General features: G+C 31.3%; 1 protein-coding gene across 1 annotated transcript in view; it reads right to left on the bottom strand.

Moving 5' to 3' along the window:
* Window positions 1–697: 697 nt before the first annotated feature.
* The window catches only part of LOC124354553 (monocyte to macrophage differentiation factor), a 48,922-nt gene continuing 32,469 nt past the window's right edge, over window positions 698–17,150 (bottom strand). Inside the window, exons 5-6 of the mRNA XM_046805100.1 lie at window positions 12,595–12,720; window positions 698–9,566 (exon numbers count right to left, since the gene is read on the bottom strand). Coding sequence (XP_046661056.1) covers window positions 9,381–9,566; window positions 12,595–12,720 — 312 coding nt within the window. The 3' untranslated portion in view covers window positions 698–9,380. The remainder of the gene's footprint in view (window positions 9,567–12,594; window positions 12,721–17,150) is intronic.

Genomic DNA, 17,150 nt, shown 5'->3' with positions numbered 1-17,150 from the left:
AATTACTTTCCTTTGCTGATACTTCCAATTTTAAAATGAGATACCTCTCTACATAGCTAGATTTATTTCATATAAAAGTCGGGGATACATTATGGTATGTTATATTAAAACAATTCTAACCTGATGTAAGCCACTGACTGCTGTAAACACCACTAATGATTGACCATTGTTACTTGCTAAAACTGTAACTTGAATACTTAATATTCAACAAGGTCCAATTTACTGATTACTTAAGTTTAAACTTCTTTCTTACTCTTCAAAAAAAGATTATGGTTGTGTGGACAGATAACAAAGGATTCTATAACAGTTACTAAAATTCCTCAAAAGTGCATTTCAATATTACTTAATATTTCACAAACAATAAACATATAAGCAATTTTATAATCCCCTAACAAAATGTAGTTATAGTGAAACTAAAATACTAACATTGTTAACTTAATTTGAATTATGGCTTACGTTATCAATCCCATTATATTTTGAGACAGCGACCAATTTTGGCCCTTAGGGCATCTTGAAACTATAGTTTGGTGTCATTGTTATTTTGTCAATACAAATACATTAGCGAATCCATGGCCAAAAAATATAATTTCGAATTATTTAACTAATTTAAACATCCTGTAAAATTATCATTTACAGAAATAATTATCTATGAAATGCACTGTATGATGGATAATGCAGGAAAATAAGAAACAGATAATTCAGTTTTGTTTGTTCTTTATTAGAAAAACATTAACAATATATTATCAATAGTTTAACAAAAATTAAAAAATGTACAAAACAAAACAATCTAGCTAATCTAAAATATTGTTAGCTACTCATTGAACTTAAAAAACCTACAACAAAAATCAAACCGTTGCAATTATTCCTATTCTTTGTATCTCTGTGAATTGACAAAAGTGATAGAAGATATGTTGTGACCTAACCTAACTATTGGCTATTACAGTATGTTATAATATTTACGAAAAGCTTCCGTAAATGAGCAAAACAGTTAAATACTCATACTTATGAAAATATCTTTATTAAGTAGAAAATATAGTATTTCAGAATGTAACTTAAGGGAAGTTTTTCGATTCCAAAATGGGAATGAATATTTTTTAGAGAGAATGGCCGATTCCGATTGCAAATTCTGAAATTACATTTTTTTTATATTTCAGTATTCTTTACAAAATTTCAAAGCTGATATCAGACAGTATATAAAGCTAAAAAGTTAAATAAGTTGATAAACATGTCTCAGGTCAATTCGATGTTTGTGATGAGGTTCACCAAGTGCTATTATAAAGTACAAATACTAACCCTTTGTGCTCGAAAGGCCAGCAGCACTGGCCTCACTAAGGTTGCAGACAGCTCACGTTAGTTTTGCCATAGTTTGCCGTCACAACTCTTATGGCCAGTGCAGATGGTCGTGATACTTTCACTGACAGCTCGGAGGCTACATTTGTTGTTTGCCTTCCCAGATTGGAATTATTTTTCAATTTCCTATACGTTATTTGCATAGTAATTTAAAATTTTTAAAGAAGTGAAAAATAATTAAAAATTCATTTTTAATTAATCTTTCTAATACAAGGATAAACATACATTTGGGAAATGTAACTCTTATACGTATATTTTTAACAAAGATATAATGTTATAGAGTAGGCCTTTTACTGTAATGTTATACTCAGACGTGAACTATTTTTCTCAGTCGTTACATTTTTTACGGAATATAACTTTTAAAAATACATCTATTTATAGTCCAGAATAGTTAGCACACATTTTCTAGTAAAATCTTCTACGTTTTTATCCCTTCTATCGCTTTAGTGTTTAGGCCCACTACGCATCATTCGGTTTATTTGCACAGACAATGTTAAGAGAAGAATTGTAGGCTAATTTAAAATGTATTGCTTTACTTAAAAATTACTTTAAAATAAATCTGCTCAATAGATTTCAGCACTCACCATTCCTTATAATACAAAGAGAATATTAGAAAATAACTGCTATGTGACGCTGGCCTTACGAGTTATGGACGTATTATATCTTGAACAGTATAGCTTGACACGGGAGCTGAGATAACATTACGGCAAAAATTAATCTGTGCTTCCATCAAAATGGCGGCAGCCAGTAGTGCTGGCCATATGAGCACCAAGGGCAAATTATATATACTGCCATCGAGTGCATAGGGTTAAAACAAAACATTGTAGTTGTATAAGGTCAATCCTTACAAGTGAAATGGACTATGTGTAGCCGACAATTTTCTATTTTCAGTCACAAACGTTGCCACAGCCTATTCTTCCTACAACTCAAACAGAACATACAAATGTTCCCCAATCTTCTAGTTTAGACCACAATCTTTGTCATTAGCCTATTGCCTACAACTCAAACGGACCACACGAATGTTCCCCAATCTTCTACTTCAGATCACAAACATTGACATTAGCATATTCCCTAAAACTCAACTGGACCAAATAAATAACCCAACATTTCCTAGTATAGGTCACAACCTTTGCTATTAGCCTCTTCCTTCAACTGAAATTGTCCTCAAAAATGTACCCCAATCTTCTAGTTCGGGTCACAAACTTAAGCATTAGCCTATTCCCTATGACTCCACTGGACCACATGAATAGCCCACAATTTCCTATTTTCTAAAACTATTTTGTGATCCATGACAAACGTAGTGGTATATTCTCTACAACTCAAATTGACCAACCCAACAATATGTGATATGATCCTATTATAGCAGCTATATCGTTGTTGACTGGATCAACGTTGAAGAACATTTTCATTTTGTTGATGAGAGTTTTCATAAACCCTATATGATTTGCAAAAAAGGCAGACCTATCTATTTGACAAAACAAGTCAGTACTATTGACTATTGATCTTAGTGCCCAGTTCAGACATACAAAATGAAGGGGTCTTGGAAACAACAGTAAAAACAAATAAAGCTAAATTCTATCTGATTATCATGCTCTTACATCAATAATATGCACAATTGTTTACAGTTTGCAGAATCAAACAGAGATTGAGAATCAGTTGATTAATTATGAACTCAAAATCAGCATCGGCACATCCTTAATTATATGTATATTTAAAGAACAGTGTTATTATTGTTCTGTTAATACTATATTGAATGTGGTGAATATCTAGCAGTATATATATATGTACTATGAGGAGATCTACAGTATACTGTGTAGCTACGATATACTACTTAGGCATTCAAAATATGTTACATCATTTAATAAAATATTTTAAATTATTCTTTTCAGAATATTCTACAGCAATACTGGGTTCTTCGAAGAATACTCATATGGGTAGGACAGTTGACAAATTAGAAGACAGTGTAAAGAAAACACAAAAAGACGGTGGGAAAAAATATGGCACTTTTAAAGTTGAGCAATAATATCTTAATTATTAGCTTTACATGGGTAAAAATATGACAACTGAAAGAACTCAATAGTAAAATTTACAATTCTCAGCAGGAACAAACAATGGTTAACAAATTGAAACACAAAACAACAAAATATAAACAATTCAAACACTGATATCCTTATCAACTAAACTAAAAAAACAATAAAATAAAGAACTGTAAAGAGTACACTCAATAAAAAATAAATAGTAAACAATAACAATCGTTTTGGAATGTCTGTCAAATGAATGGAACAACATTAATTAAATAAGATTAAAATAACTACAATGTAGTTAAATTTGTGTAAGCGTAAAACTTATAAAACAATTATTTTATAATACAATTCAGAGTTTCAAAAATATACTTCTACACAAAAATAACCAAAAATAAAAATATGTATAAAATTTTCACATATAAATAATGGTAAATTATATGTATTTAGTATATAAAAGTACAACATACACAGAACAAAGTAACAATCATAAGGATACTAGGAGAAAATAGCACAGTAGAAAATTGAGATCAATATGGCAATGGAATAAGAATGTCAATAACAAATCACTTGAAATTAAAAGTTCACTATAAATCATAAAAATATTGTTACTGACATATTCTAAGCTTATATACAGACCTGTTGTATTTTAATATATTGTGAGAGATTCCTTCTATTGATATTAGAGCAATTATTTATAAAAACTACATATTAAAATACTTGAACAGTTGAAATGGTTTTAATTGATTTTGTAACATAATAATTAACTAATTATTAAAATATAATTTTTGTAATACATTTTATATTTTTACTACATCAGTTAAAAACAGGGGGATTGTTAGGTTTTATTGATACTGTTCAAAATACAAATAATTTTCATGTTAAAAGTTTTAGTTATTTCTTAAAATATTTTCAGCATTCTCTCTCTTTCAAAAGTCAGTTTAATGGCAATCCACATTTCAGTACTTATTTTAACAAAATTCACAAAAGTGCACCTTGAATAGAATAGATATTAATGGAATGAAAATTGGAAACTCTAAAGAAAGGCGTTACAAATTTACCCGTCATTTACTCTTAAGAGATTATTATTATTATTCTAAGAACTTTTTATAGAATGTGCTTCAATTGAATATATACTAATATAAACTCAGAGGAACGTTTATATGAAATCACAATGCAATGATGTTATTACCTAGAGAGCAGTATGCTATAAACTAAATACAACTTATTACCAGCAGATCTATACATTTAAGCATTTTTAAACTAAATATTAAAATACCCCCTGAATATACTAAGAATTATACACATTTCACAATTGAATTGCCACAACATATAGCACTACTAGGCTGGATTAATCCAGCTACACAACCACAGGAGAAAACACTCACAATTTACTAATTTAACAATTATTTAATTCAAACAAAACTGTTACATGTCATACATTTAATGTAAAGCTAATTAAATTCGTTATTGTGTCAGGGTATTTAAAAATTTAGTAATCATGCAATGATTTTGTGAAGTTGACTGACAATGGAATCCTTGATTCTGAAAGGACTTGCTAAATTAAATTAATTATCGGAATATGTGTTGTAATTCGCTAGTGGTATTAATCTTATAATTGTGGAAATGTGGAATGTTAAAGAAAATTAAATAATAATTTTTACTTCCATTACAAAAATTAATTTGGTATGTAAAGGTAGAAATTACAATTGTATGCTAACCTTCATTTATACTGCTTTGCTCTAATGGTACCCCAGAAAACAGTTGATTTTGTTGAAATAAATATCATATTGTCGAAAGAATTATGTACAAAACGTTTATGTATTACTCCCGGGTAACAGCAAAATGCAGGAAAAATTCAGCAAAGAGAAGAACAACATTAATGAAAAATAGATTATTTTATGAAAGTTCAAAAAACTACAGTTATGATGGCAGCAAGGAGTATAGAGTGGTAATAACCCAGAACAAGGTATGGTGGACTTAAATGCCAGACTTAGTAAGGTTTGCTCAATTTACCAGCAGTCGATTCCTGTGTGGTACACTTTCCATAGTAAATGTAACAATGTAATAAGGAAAAGATCTTGGTCTTCCATTTGAACACTTTCATAGATTGAAGTCTTCCACAATTACAAGATATGGAAGGCTATTAGGATAACTCTAGGTTAGGCAAATGCTTGGTATGTATGGGCCAATAGACAAAATAGACAAACGTTTGGTCTATGGATTGAAGTCAAGTCAATATGGTCAGTCTTTGATAAGTATTCAAGATATGAAGAAAGTCTTAGGACCAGGTTGTTTTCATAACTTGCATCACATGTTTAACATTTATTAACTAACATTTACATTCTTTCACAAAAATCATAAACATGATATTTTGCTAATCATTAAATTTTTAATCATATCTCAAACAAATGTCAGGGACTTTGTCTTTAATATATGGGTATTATTTGTATTTTCCCCCTTTACAAGTAAGTAACAGACTCAATACTAGTAATTAGTAACTATACAATACAATTTTTAAGCTATTTACCAATTTCTTACTTAAGCCCACAAATAAATTATTTTCAGTCTACAAATACTAAAAAATTCTTTAATGGATAATTTTAGGCCAGAACCATAACGTTTCTACATCTGGTAGTCTAAAGAGGTGAATTGAACTGAAAATTCTGATGTACGAGTATCATTGTATCTCAACGTTTAGTTAAAACTCATAATGTTCCTACATCAGGTAGTCTAAGAGATAAATTTGAACTGAACATTCTTACATATCATTGTATCTCAACGTTTAGTTAAACAGAACAGGGGGATTGTTAGTTTTGATTGAAACATTAGAAAATAATTAATAGCAAAATTTAAAATTATTTAAAACCCTCCAACTGAATGATTTGTTATGCACCCGTTGTTGGAGCATTTCCTACGGTAATGTCTTTATGGTCCATGTGTTCAACAACATTGTCAAATATTGTGCAAAACAAGTTAAAACCATTTTGACCATTTTATTGAAAGTGAAAAAAACAGTTTGGTTAAACAACAACTTTATATACCAATTCTGATTAATGCGACAGATTTATTTGTTTGTGTTAATTCAATATCTTAACTTTAAACGGTTGATACTTGAAAAGGTAGATACTATGTATGAATTTCATAGTCATCTTAAAATATCAAATTGAAGATACATTATTAGTGTTGAAGGTTAATTTGTAGGACACTGATGGTATGACAACTCTACAAGTTGTCGTGTTAATACTTTCAAAATTTGTGTTACTCTACCATCTCAAAACTTTAAAGACTGAAATAGTTATAAGTAAATACGTGGTTTCTAAAAATGTGTACTTGATTTGGTCACTATCAGTTAAAATTATATTAAATTTGTAAATGACATTTACATTGTATTCACTTGTATTGCTTCAATATTATTGTATAGTTAATTCGAAAACTTTATAAGGCAACTATCTGAAAACCTTTCGATAGAATAAAAACTTTGGGAACAGTTGTAAATTACCTGAGATATCTAAGGCGCGTTTCTAATTTGTTCTATGAAGTCTTAGCAGCTAAGATAACCATTCCTTTTTTGAAATTGTAGCAGCCATCATCGTCATCTTTAAACATTAAAAATAGTTAAAATATGCAGGTATAAAAGTTGTTTGAAAATGTTCAAAGTTGTAAACATGTTCTATTTGTGATTTATAGTGTAGAATAGTCAACTAAACATTTTGCACAAATAAGAACACCCAGATTGAATGATAATGACAAACAAACTTATCAAAGGTATGTATAAGAACTATTCCCTTACCAAGTATAGTTTGAAATGATTACAGTTAACATGTTCACTAGTATTGCTACAATGTTATTTTACAATTTGATTTTCAAAAGATTGTACACCTGCTATCTTGAAACATTACACAATAATAGAACACTTGTAACAGCAAACTTGGTAATAAACTACTTCAAAATTGTAAAACTCTTTTCCTTTTCTTGGCCAAAAAATAACTTAACCTTTTGAAACATTGAACAGCAGCCATATTAAAACCTCAAAAAATTATCAAAACCTGTATGAATATGTTGTATGAACTTGCTTTGTTACAAAACTCGCTTAATTATTTGTTTATGTGGAACAGTTGAAATATGAATTCCCCAATACTAATGACCACCATCTTGAAACTTTACATTGGTTGATATTGCCTAATAAACTTATTTATAAATATAATATATAGTTATTTATTACGTGATTACGGTTTTATACCAAAATATAGAACTTTTGAACTATTTTTTTTTAATTTCGTACTGTGATGAATAATTTATACAGATGGGCTAATATCAAAAGAATTCAACTCTGATTCCGATACTGACGCCAAAAGAATTGTGATCCCTATTCTCTACTCTGAATTCAATAGACTAATTCTAAAAAATGTTCTCATTATTTTAAACATGTGCCTAGAATTAAGATTACAAACTTGATCCAAATGCATCACCAATAACTTAAATTGGTTTCATTTTCACTTATGAAAAACACGTATGTGTACAATAGACATAAAGACAAAGATTTCATAAAAGGCACCTTTTATTCTTGTTTGTTATTAACGATAGATAATTTGAAAGGATTTGAATATTTTTGACATTTGTCATGACTATACATAACAAAAATACACTATTTGTAATATATAACAATGCCAAATGTACGAAATCCTATTATCTTTTCTTGGTACAACGATTTTATTTTTTTTTGTTACTATCAAAAAAAATCTGACCAGTAGACTAACATGTTGCTAATGCCAATTAACTGCAATGAGTATCAGTGGTAAATTTTATATTTTAACTATTCAGCCACCAGAATTAGTTCTTAGAAAAAGTAGCTCCTAACAATAACGAACTGAAAACTATACGTTTTAGACAGTGTACAATCATTATAATTAGACCATAAAACTAAATAGTAAATACAGTTATGGAATGCTCGCTTGAATGTACTTTGGTTAACAGTGTTTTTACTTGTCCATTTTTGATGGAATTATAATTATATAATAGATATTAATACAATAATTCATTATTATGAGTATTTGTGACTGGAATTATTGGTCGTGATATTATAAAAGAAAACATAAGATAATATTATTTCAAGGAAATAATTATTTATAACCGAATTTATCAAGCCTTTAAAATTGTATCACGTTTTAAACTCATGCTGAAGGTTTTTTATTTACATAATAACTCAATAACTATTAGAAATGTTAACAACTCATGATTTAAATTTCGTATTATGAAAACATAAGCAATAAAATAAACTTTAACTTTCCCTTTGTAATAAGAGAAATTTCGTTTGTTCGAATTGGGCTAAGACTGAAAACAACATCATAAAAAACTGGCAATATAGTATTTAACTGGAATAATGGCTTCTTGCAACAATAATTGTTCTTCTTTCTACAGGGTATTGGTATTTAAATATTTCATTCATTATAGAATAAAGAACGTATTTTAAGCATTTCTGTCAATTTTTATTCATTTTACTTGAAAAACATTTGGATTAAGGTGGTTTTGTGTTTTAGGGGCTATTTTAAGTAAAAGTGTAAAATATCTTCAGGAAATTCCATTATTATTTAATAAACAGATTTCTATGAGATCTACCAACAAGGATATTGTTATTTTTTCAAAACTATGAATTCTATTAAATTGTTGTAGAAAAGTGAATCTTATAATCATTATGTGATTACAAAACATTGAGAGATCTCTTCGACTTCTAGTGATACAAATATCTCAGACAAGTATTAGATCAATACAACTTATTTGGCCAAATTACTAAGCCAAAAATTATTTCTTTAGATTCAAAATCTGTTTTAGTTGTTATAAAACATTATGCTGGAGAGGAATTTCAGATTATCTTAAAAGCTTGCAAGCAAATTGGATTTGACTTGTTTTGCAACTTTTCACCTGTACATCAGCTGCAGTGGCAAAAATTAGCTATCAACCTGATGACTGCAACTACAGATCTATTTCTCTTCCTTCTGTTTATCACAGCTATACGCTTGGCGTAGTGTACAAATGGTGCAGGATGGCATAGTAGTGTACCGTTGCAGCTGTGCCGACAAACATGTGCCAGATGGCATGAGCGCATGGCACCACACCATCTGATTTGAAGAAACAGACACCGATGGCATAGAGTGCACCACCCAACATCAACTCCTGGATTCCAGCGAACTCCGCCTGGCAAAAACAGATGAGTTCAATAGCTTCAATAACTACTAACATGTATCAAATTCGGCATACAAATTGGTGAAATTGCCACCTGAATTCCAGTTCAAGACTCTAAAAATTGCCAAAATCTAAAACAAAACTTCTAGTTATTGCATTGACAACTAACTATTTCAAGTCCCGTAGGTTCCAGGTGTAGCTGTGTGAGTTACCAAAATACAATAACCCTACATCCTGGAGGTTAGCCACAGGTTGTGAAACCGTGGATAACATTACCTTATAAAAGTTGGGGGGTAAGGTTCTTGGAGATAATTGTGAGCAACTCGAGTCTGCGCACAGGCATCATAGCCCATGCAGGCTCATTTTCCGAGGACAATGTTTTTATACATGATGTTATTTTTATGATGTTTATTCTATGATGATTATTTCTTATTCTTTGTTCAAATTTTAAACTTCGTTCGGTATTGTAAAAATTTAGAAGTTAATTGTACAGATTGTATTGTAATATTGTACATATATTTGGGAAATATATCAATTCATTCATTTTAAAATGTTAATACAGTACAGTGTACTTGTTTTAAGTGCGTATTTATCAATTGTATGAACATTGTACAGTACATGAAAGCAAAATTTATGAAGTTTTAAAATACTTAATTATCTGTTTGATTCTTCTTTTTTTCGAACTCCTTGCAAGCTACTTCATGTGGGAGCACCAGATCCTGGAGTACTCTTTTGAAATGAAGGGCCCTTTCTATGAGGGGATCTGTCTCCAATACATGATTTGCAAACTGCATTGCAATGCAGAAGATTTTGTCTATGTGTTGTTTTTTTTTTTTTTTTTTTTTTTTTTTTTATCTTGACTTCAATTCAGGATTATTGGGATTTTCCTAGTGATTAAAGTAACCTTATTAACTTTTAGCATATCAAGAATTTCTAATTTTTCAACTAAAGACAACACAACACACTTCCCCTTCTCGATCTGAGATATCTTAGTTGATTAATGCTATGAAAGCTTTCATGTTAATAACTCGCACTTATAATAAAACACACAATTAAGCCAAAGAACTGTATGTAAAATCTGATAAATGATCTAACAGACTGACGCAGTGAGGAGTGCATGCTACATTTGGAGTGATAATGGAGCATGTTGGGTAGGGGGACAATGGAAGGAGGAGTGAGCCATTCGACAGCAGCACTTTCAAGCAGTTCACAGAAATAGCTATAATAATATAGCGTCTTTTGTGCAGTGCAGTTTAACAAATGTTAACTTGATGGATCATAAGTGGTTGAGTTAATAATGTAATTATTTTACTTTTTTTTATTTTGAGTTGTTATGCTCACAGAAGAATTCACGGATAACCAAAACCCGCAGAAGCTGGACCTGTGAATATTAATGCCCTGCAGCATCTATGGTGTTGCCGCCAGTTCTTGAGAAAGAGCCAACCGAAATTATCCAATAGCTCCCAGCTAAAAAATCAACCGATCTCAATTTGATGTCCATGTGGCTCATAAAGAAGTTTTCAACACATTGTGAGTCCCCTAACTCAATTAGTGAATTTGTCTTTTCAAACAGGAGTTTTTCCCTCACTCCTGAAAATGGCTAAAGTAACTCCTACTTTAAAAAAAGATTATCCATATTCCATCAATAATTATTGGCCTGTCTCCACTTTGCCAGTTCTGAGTAAATTGTTTAAAAAACTCTTTTTGGTAAGAATGCTTGGATTTCTTAATAGTCACAACCAGCTCTGTGATGACCGATGGGGCTTCAGAAAGGGCAAATCGATGGTAGACGCAGTTATGAGTCTAGTCGAAAGAGTTGTAGAGGGATTAGAAAGTAGAAACCCCACCTTAAGTATGTTTCTCGACTTATCCAAAGCATTTGACTGTGTTGACCATAATACACTGCTTGACAAACTGGAATCACATGGCATTCGAGGAGTGCCTCTTTCATAAGCCACAGAACCCAAGTGGTTCAAATATCAAATCAACTTTCAACACCAAAATAAATTAAGTATGGAGTTCCTCAGGGCTCCATCCTCAGTCCAATTCTTTTCCTGATCTATGGCAATGATATAGAGTCATCACTATTGCACGGGAGACTCATGCAGTATGCTGATGACACAACTTCTCTGTTTCAATTGAAAATCAAAGGAAGTGTTAAAACAACAGGCTTTTGTTGACCTGAATAATTGAGTCCAACACTTCCAAAGTCTCAATCTCACAACAAACACCTCAAAATCCAATTTTATAACTTTTCTTTGCGAAGTGAAGATTCTGGCTGTGGGCCTGCCATAATGTTGGCAGATTCCGTTCTAGAAGAAACGGAATCCACTAAATTCCTTGGAATACACCTTGATCAAGGGTTGACATGGAGTGCTCACACCAACTCAGTTTGTACCAAATTAGCTTCAGGCATTTATTTTATGAGGTCTTTAGCCAAATACTGCCCGTCAGGTATTGATGACGGCATATTACGGCCTAATTTACCCACTTCTTACCTACGGATTGTGGTTGTGGGGCTCTAGAGCAATCAATTTTTGAGAGCCTTTAAACTTCATTGTTGGCTCTGGCAATTGTTGACTCTGCCCTGTCTATACATTCTGGAAACAGTTTCATTCTGTATGTCTAAATGTACCCTGATGAGCGGTCATGGCGTGCATGGATATGAGACAAGAGGCAGAGACAACTACCGTTCTGGAAAACACAGAACGGGGTTTTATGAACACTTGCCTTCGCAAGCAGGTGTCCATTTTATCAACAGATTGCCAGCTTCCATTACAAATGCACCCGTCTTAAACACTTTTTAGCGTCAATGGCATTTTATAATGTACTTTACTGTACTACTGTAATATACTTTTACCATATAATGTATATTGTTTACAGTAATGAAAGATTTGAATTTGAGTTTGATATGGAGGAATTACAGTATTGCTTAAAATAAAACCTATTACCAATTTTACTGATTTTTTAATATCTACAGAACTGACAAATGCGATTGGTGATGTATCACTTATTATTAGAGACTGAATATCACACTTACGTGTTCTATGTGAGCCAGTACGGCCAGGGATGGTGCGGCTCCTAGGAAAATGTAGAAGCAAGTCTCCAGTGTCTTGTATCGTTCGTGGAACATCTGCTGGTAAAGTATGCCTGCTGCCGCCAACACCTGTCACCAACAAATTCATCAATATTACGATCAAAAGAAGAAATCTTGTTTAATTCAAATTAAAACTATTTTTAAAGAAGTTGTTAAAAATTTACATATTGAGTATGCGCACCACAAGATTTGATTTTTAAAACTAAACAAGTGGGGTGTGTCATGTTTTATGTAATTTATAGTGAACTGGAAAAATTCTGTCAATCTAGACTAAATCTTCAAAGGATAATAAATCTGTTAGCTATTTTCTCAACTTCAACATAATGCATTATTAATTTTGTAGTAGTCGATCAATATCAACTGAATTATAATGTAAAATTGTCATGTACATACTTCTGTTTGTTGTTACTTTCCAACAGATATCACATCAGACAATACAACAAATATTCCAGTTATATGGTTCCAGAAAGCAACAGATTTGTCTCAGGTAGAAATTTAAGCTATCTACACCGAACTATGCAGTGATATGGCAAAAATACAATTATTCTGCCAGAAACTACAATTATTGAAAACATTTTGAAATGGGTAGCTAACAGTGCTATAAATAAATATCCTGTATCTATGGTACTATGTACATTTTGACGTGACAACGTCTTAAATTAGGTTGCGGCTCGGAGTCACTCATGAAAAAGTGTAACGCCCGGTAACGTTACGATGCCCGTCCAGTGGGTCCGCCGCACGGGATCCGCACGGGATAAAGCAGATAACCGTGGGTCCGCCGCACGGGATAAAGCAGATAACTATGTTTATTCGTGAAATGTGGAGTGCTTAGATTCGTCATTTACAACAACTACAACAATAAAGGTAAATAATTGTACACTGATATTTCATTATCGTAAACTATGATTGATTGATTAATTGTTAGATTGACACAAAAGTTGAGAAACTGAGTTTATAGGTTATGTCATACTATTGACAAATGTTGATAGTGTTAAGTAAATTATTAGTTTAAATCACTCTGCAATCAATCGTAATTCAGTCGATTGAGAAGAAACAGCGCGTATTGCTAGTCAAACAATTAAAATAACAAATTATAACCTCTAACCTGTCATAACAGTGCGACCCAACAAACGAACTAAACCGACCAATCACCACGCGCGGAGTTAGAATTTAACTGTGTTTAGCAAGAATTTCAAATTCCAATTTTAGTAAATGTTTTATTCAACTTTACCATTTACAATAACAAATTTTAATTAATTTCAAATTATGTACAATGTTTTAGTAAACAAAATATATTTCTATAGTTAAAATTTGTGCAATTCTTATTTTCATTCAATTCCTTGTTCCTATTGTGCAATTTAATAATATTCATATCAATAAATATTCTACCGAGAAAAAGACGTTGTCACGTAAAATCTTCGCCCGTAAAACCGACTTTACAGGCAACCATAATTTTTTATAATAATAATAAAATAATAATTTTTTTTATTTCTCATAAAACATGCATTGACAAAGTCTAATTCAGCTACAGACTAAATAGCATTGTCTCTAAATAATACTGAATAAGTATAATACAAAAATAATAATATAAGACATTAATTGTCCAGTCAATTTGTTATGCACTTTTAAGCCAACTACAACATGACTTTTCAAAGATTTACTCAGTTGCCAATAGTCAATTAAAATTTTATTTCTGTTTCTTGTGTTGTAGTTATGTGTTTATGTATGGTTTATTGTCCTCATTATTTAAGATGTACACAGATAAATCAAACAAATATAAATTAACTATTGTAAGAATTCCTTGGTTAATGAAAATAGGTTTACAATGATCGAGATATACAGCTTTACCAACAATTCTAACAGCTTTTTTTGAAGCACCAGTATTTCCTGAACCCTAGCACTATTTCCCCACAGTATAACTCACAATTGACAGAATAGCCAAAATATGCAGTTCGAACATAATTTTCACTTATGCAGCAAGATAGACATTTCAATAAAACAATAATTCTAGATAATTTAGTAGACAGATAATTAATGTGAGGTCCCCATAAAAGATTATTATCAATATGAATTCCTAAAATTTTGATTACACTACTTGATTCAAGATTAAAACCATATTCAGGAATTGATTTTAAAGTAAACAATATGTTTTTAGTTTTAGTTCCATTCATTAAGAACCTGCTTTCCTTAAACCATATTGATGCTTTTTTTATTATGGTGTCAGTTAATTTCTTTAGTTCATTCAGGTTATTACTATTATTGAAAAAAATCGTGTTGTCAGCGTAGAGAAGCATATTAGCATCAACAGCCAATGTCATGTCATTGAAATATGATAACAAAAGATCTCCAAGTACTAATCCATGAGGGACACCATACTCTATTTTTACTTCCTGTGACCTTTGATAGATACTTTTTGTCTTCTATTAACGAAATATGATTTTATAATATCCTTGAACTCCATAGTGCTTCAATTTGGCTAAAAGAGTACTGTGTTCTACACCAGAAGTCTCGAACCTACAGCCCGTGAACAGATTTTTTCCAGCCCACAGAAAGTTAGCACAGTGAAAAAATATTTTTAATTGATATTATATTTTCTTCTAAACATTTTTACCATTAGCTCATTCTCATTCATACCAGTACTCATCTCTTACTTGATACTTCTTTTCTCAATAACAGTTGAACTATATATAAACAAGTAGCGATCAACCACTAAGCGGTAGATAGTAAGTGGGCAGAAAGCTCGGCACTGGTGTACTCTACCCCAACTGTACCTGAGGCAGAACCAAATAACCTCATCGCATCAGTCTTGTCAGTTGTAATGATGGGAGAATCGAATACAGTATATTCAGAAGCACCCTTAAGTATTCAAATACTTTATCTGCATTGAGTATTTCTAGACAAGTCTAGACTTGTATTACTTCCTTCCCGTAACCCATTGTTTCTTGGTTACTTGGGATTGCCCTGCCAAAAAGGTGGGAAGACCTTTTGCCTTTTTGTGCCTCCTATAAACATGTCATACACATTATTTATGAACTCAAAAAAAACATTTGTTTACTTACAAGATTCTTTTCTACTGCAGCCTTTTTATAGAATCACATAAAGAATTTTAGTTAGCCAACAACAAAGACACTTATAAGGCAATATAGCAACTTAAAAAATCAATCAAGAAAATCTCAAGAACCAACACTGACTTCTTAATTAGAATAACCTTTATGGGATAAGAGGGGGGGGGTGGAGGGGTGCTAGACTTTCTGCCCTAAAATATTGCTGGCCCACCTTTCCTCAAAAGATTTACAATGTGGCCCTTCAGTAAAAAGGGTTGGAGATCCCTGTTGTACACAATCAAAGTGACCTGAGCAAAGGCCTTATTTTCAGAAGTTGACAGTATATTTTGTATTAACTTGTCAGTGGCATCAATAGTGGATTTACCTCTTCTGAAACCAAATTGTGATGAACTTAAAATTTTATTTTCTTCTAAATAGTCACTTATTTGGTCATAGATTAGTAGTTCTAGTAATTTAGACAAGATTGGGATGACCGGAGTGGGGCGGTAACTACTTGGATCATTATTGGGGCCTTTATGAAAGACTGTACAAATTCTGGACACTTTCGGTTGCCCCGGTAAAATGCCCTGACTCAAAAACATATTGAAGCAAAGTGTCAGTGGGTCAACAAAAGTATAAACCAATCTCTTTAAAAGATTATTAGATATATTTTAGATCTTATTACTATCTGAATTGTTTAGTCTTTTAGCTGCCTCAATTGTGTCAGATGGCTTGATTGATTTAAACGATAACAATGATGAATTGTATTAACTTTTAATGAATTTAAACTACTATTAATAACTGTACCAGTGTTCACTTTAATATTTTTTTTATTGAGTCAGTAAAAAAAAATATGTAAGTCTTCTGAAGTAATATCAGTTTAAAGCCTATGGGGTGTACTTGTACTGTTGATTTTAATTATTTCCCAAGCTGCTTTATTTGTATTAATGCTGTTTTTAATATAATTGGTGTTGTGATTAAGTTAGGCGTTTTTTATGGATAATTTATACTCTTTTCTTTGGTGGTTAAAAATTCGGAGAAGCTCATTCAAAGACTCACTAGAACTTCTGATTAAAGAACCAAAACATAACAACTTTTCTTTCATATTCCTTAATTCACTAGTGTACCATTAATATTTAAAATTGCTTTTAGCTATAAGTTCTTTTCTTAACAACTGAGTAATAATTTATATTATTTAAAAGGATTAGAAAAAGGACTGGAAAGATTGTTCAGCATCAGTGAACTTAATTTCATTAATTAAGTGTTCCCAGTCATAAGCACTCAAACTTGATAAATTGCATATTTCTTGTGTAGGCAAAACCATTTGTAAGTACATGTCTTTCCCAATAAAACCATTTTTACCATTTGGTGGAACAAAAGCTTGAGTACATTAAGGTCAGCCATTACACCATTGTGATCAGAAAAGGAAAAAAGAAAAATGTTACAAGAGTTAAC

Source organism: Homalodisca vitripennis, chromosome 2, assembly GCF_021130785.1.
Source record: "Homalodisca vitripennis isolate AUS2020 chromosome 2, UT_GWSS_2.1, whole genome shotgun sequence".
NCBI classification, from domain to species: Eukaryota; Metazoa; Arthropoda; class Insecta; order Hemiptera; family Cicadellidae; genus Homalodisca; species Homalodisca vitripennis.
This window is presented reverse-complemented; position numbering and strand designations above follow the sequence as displayed.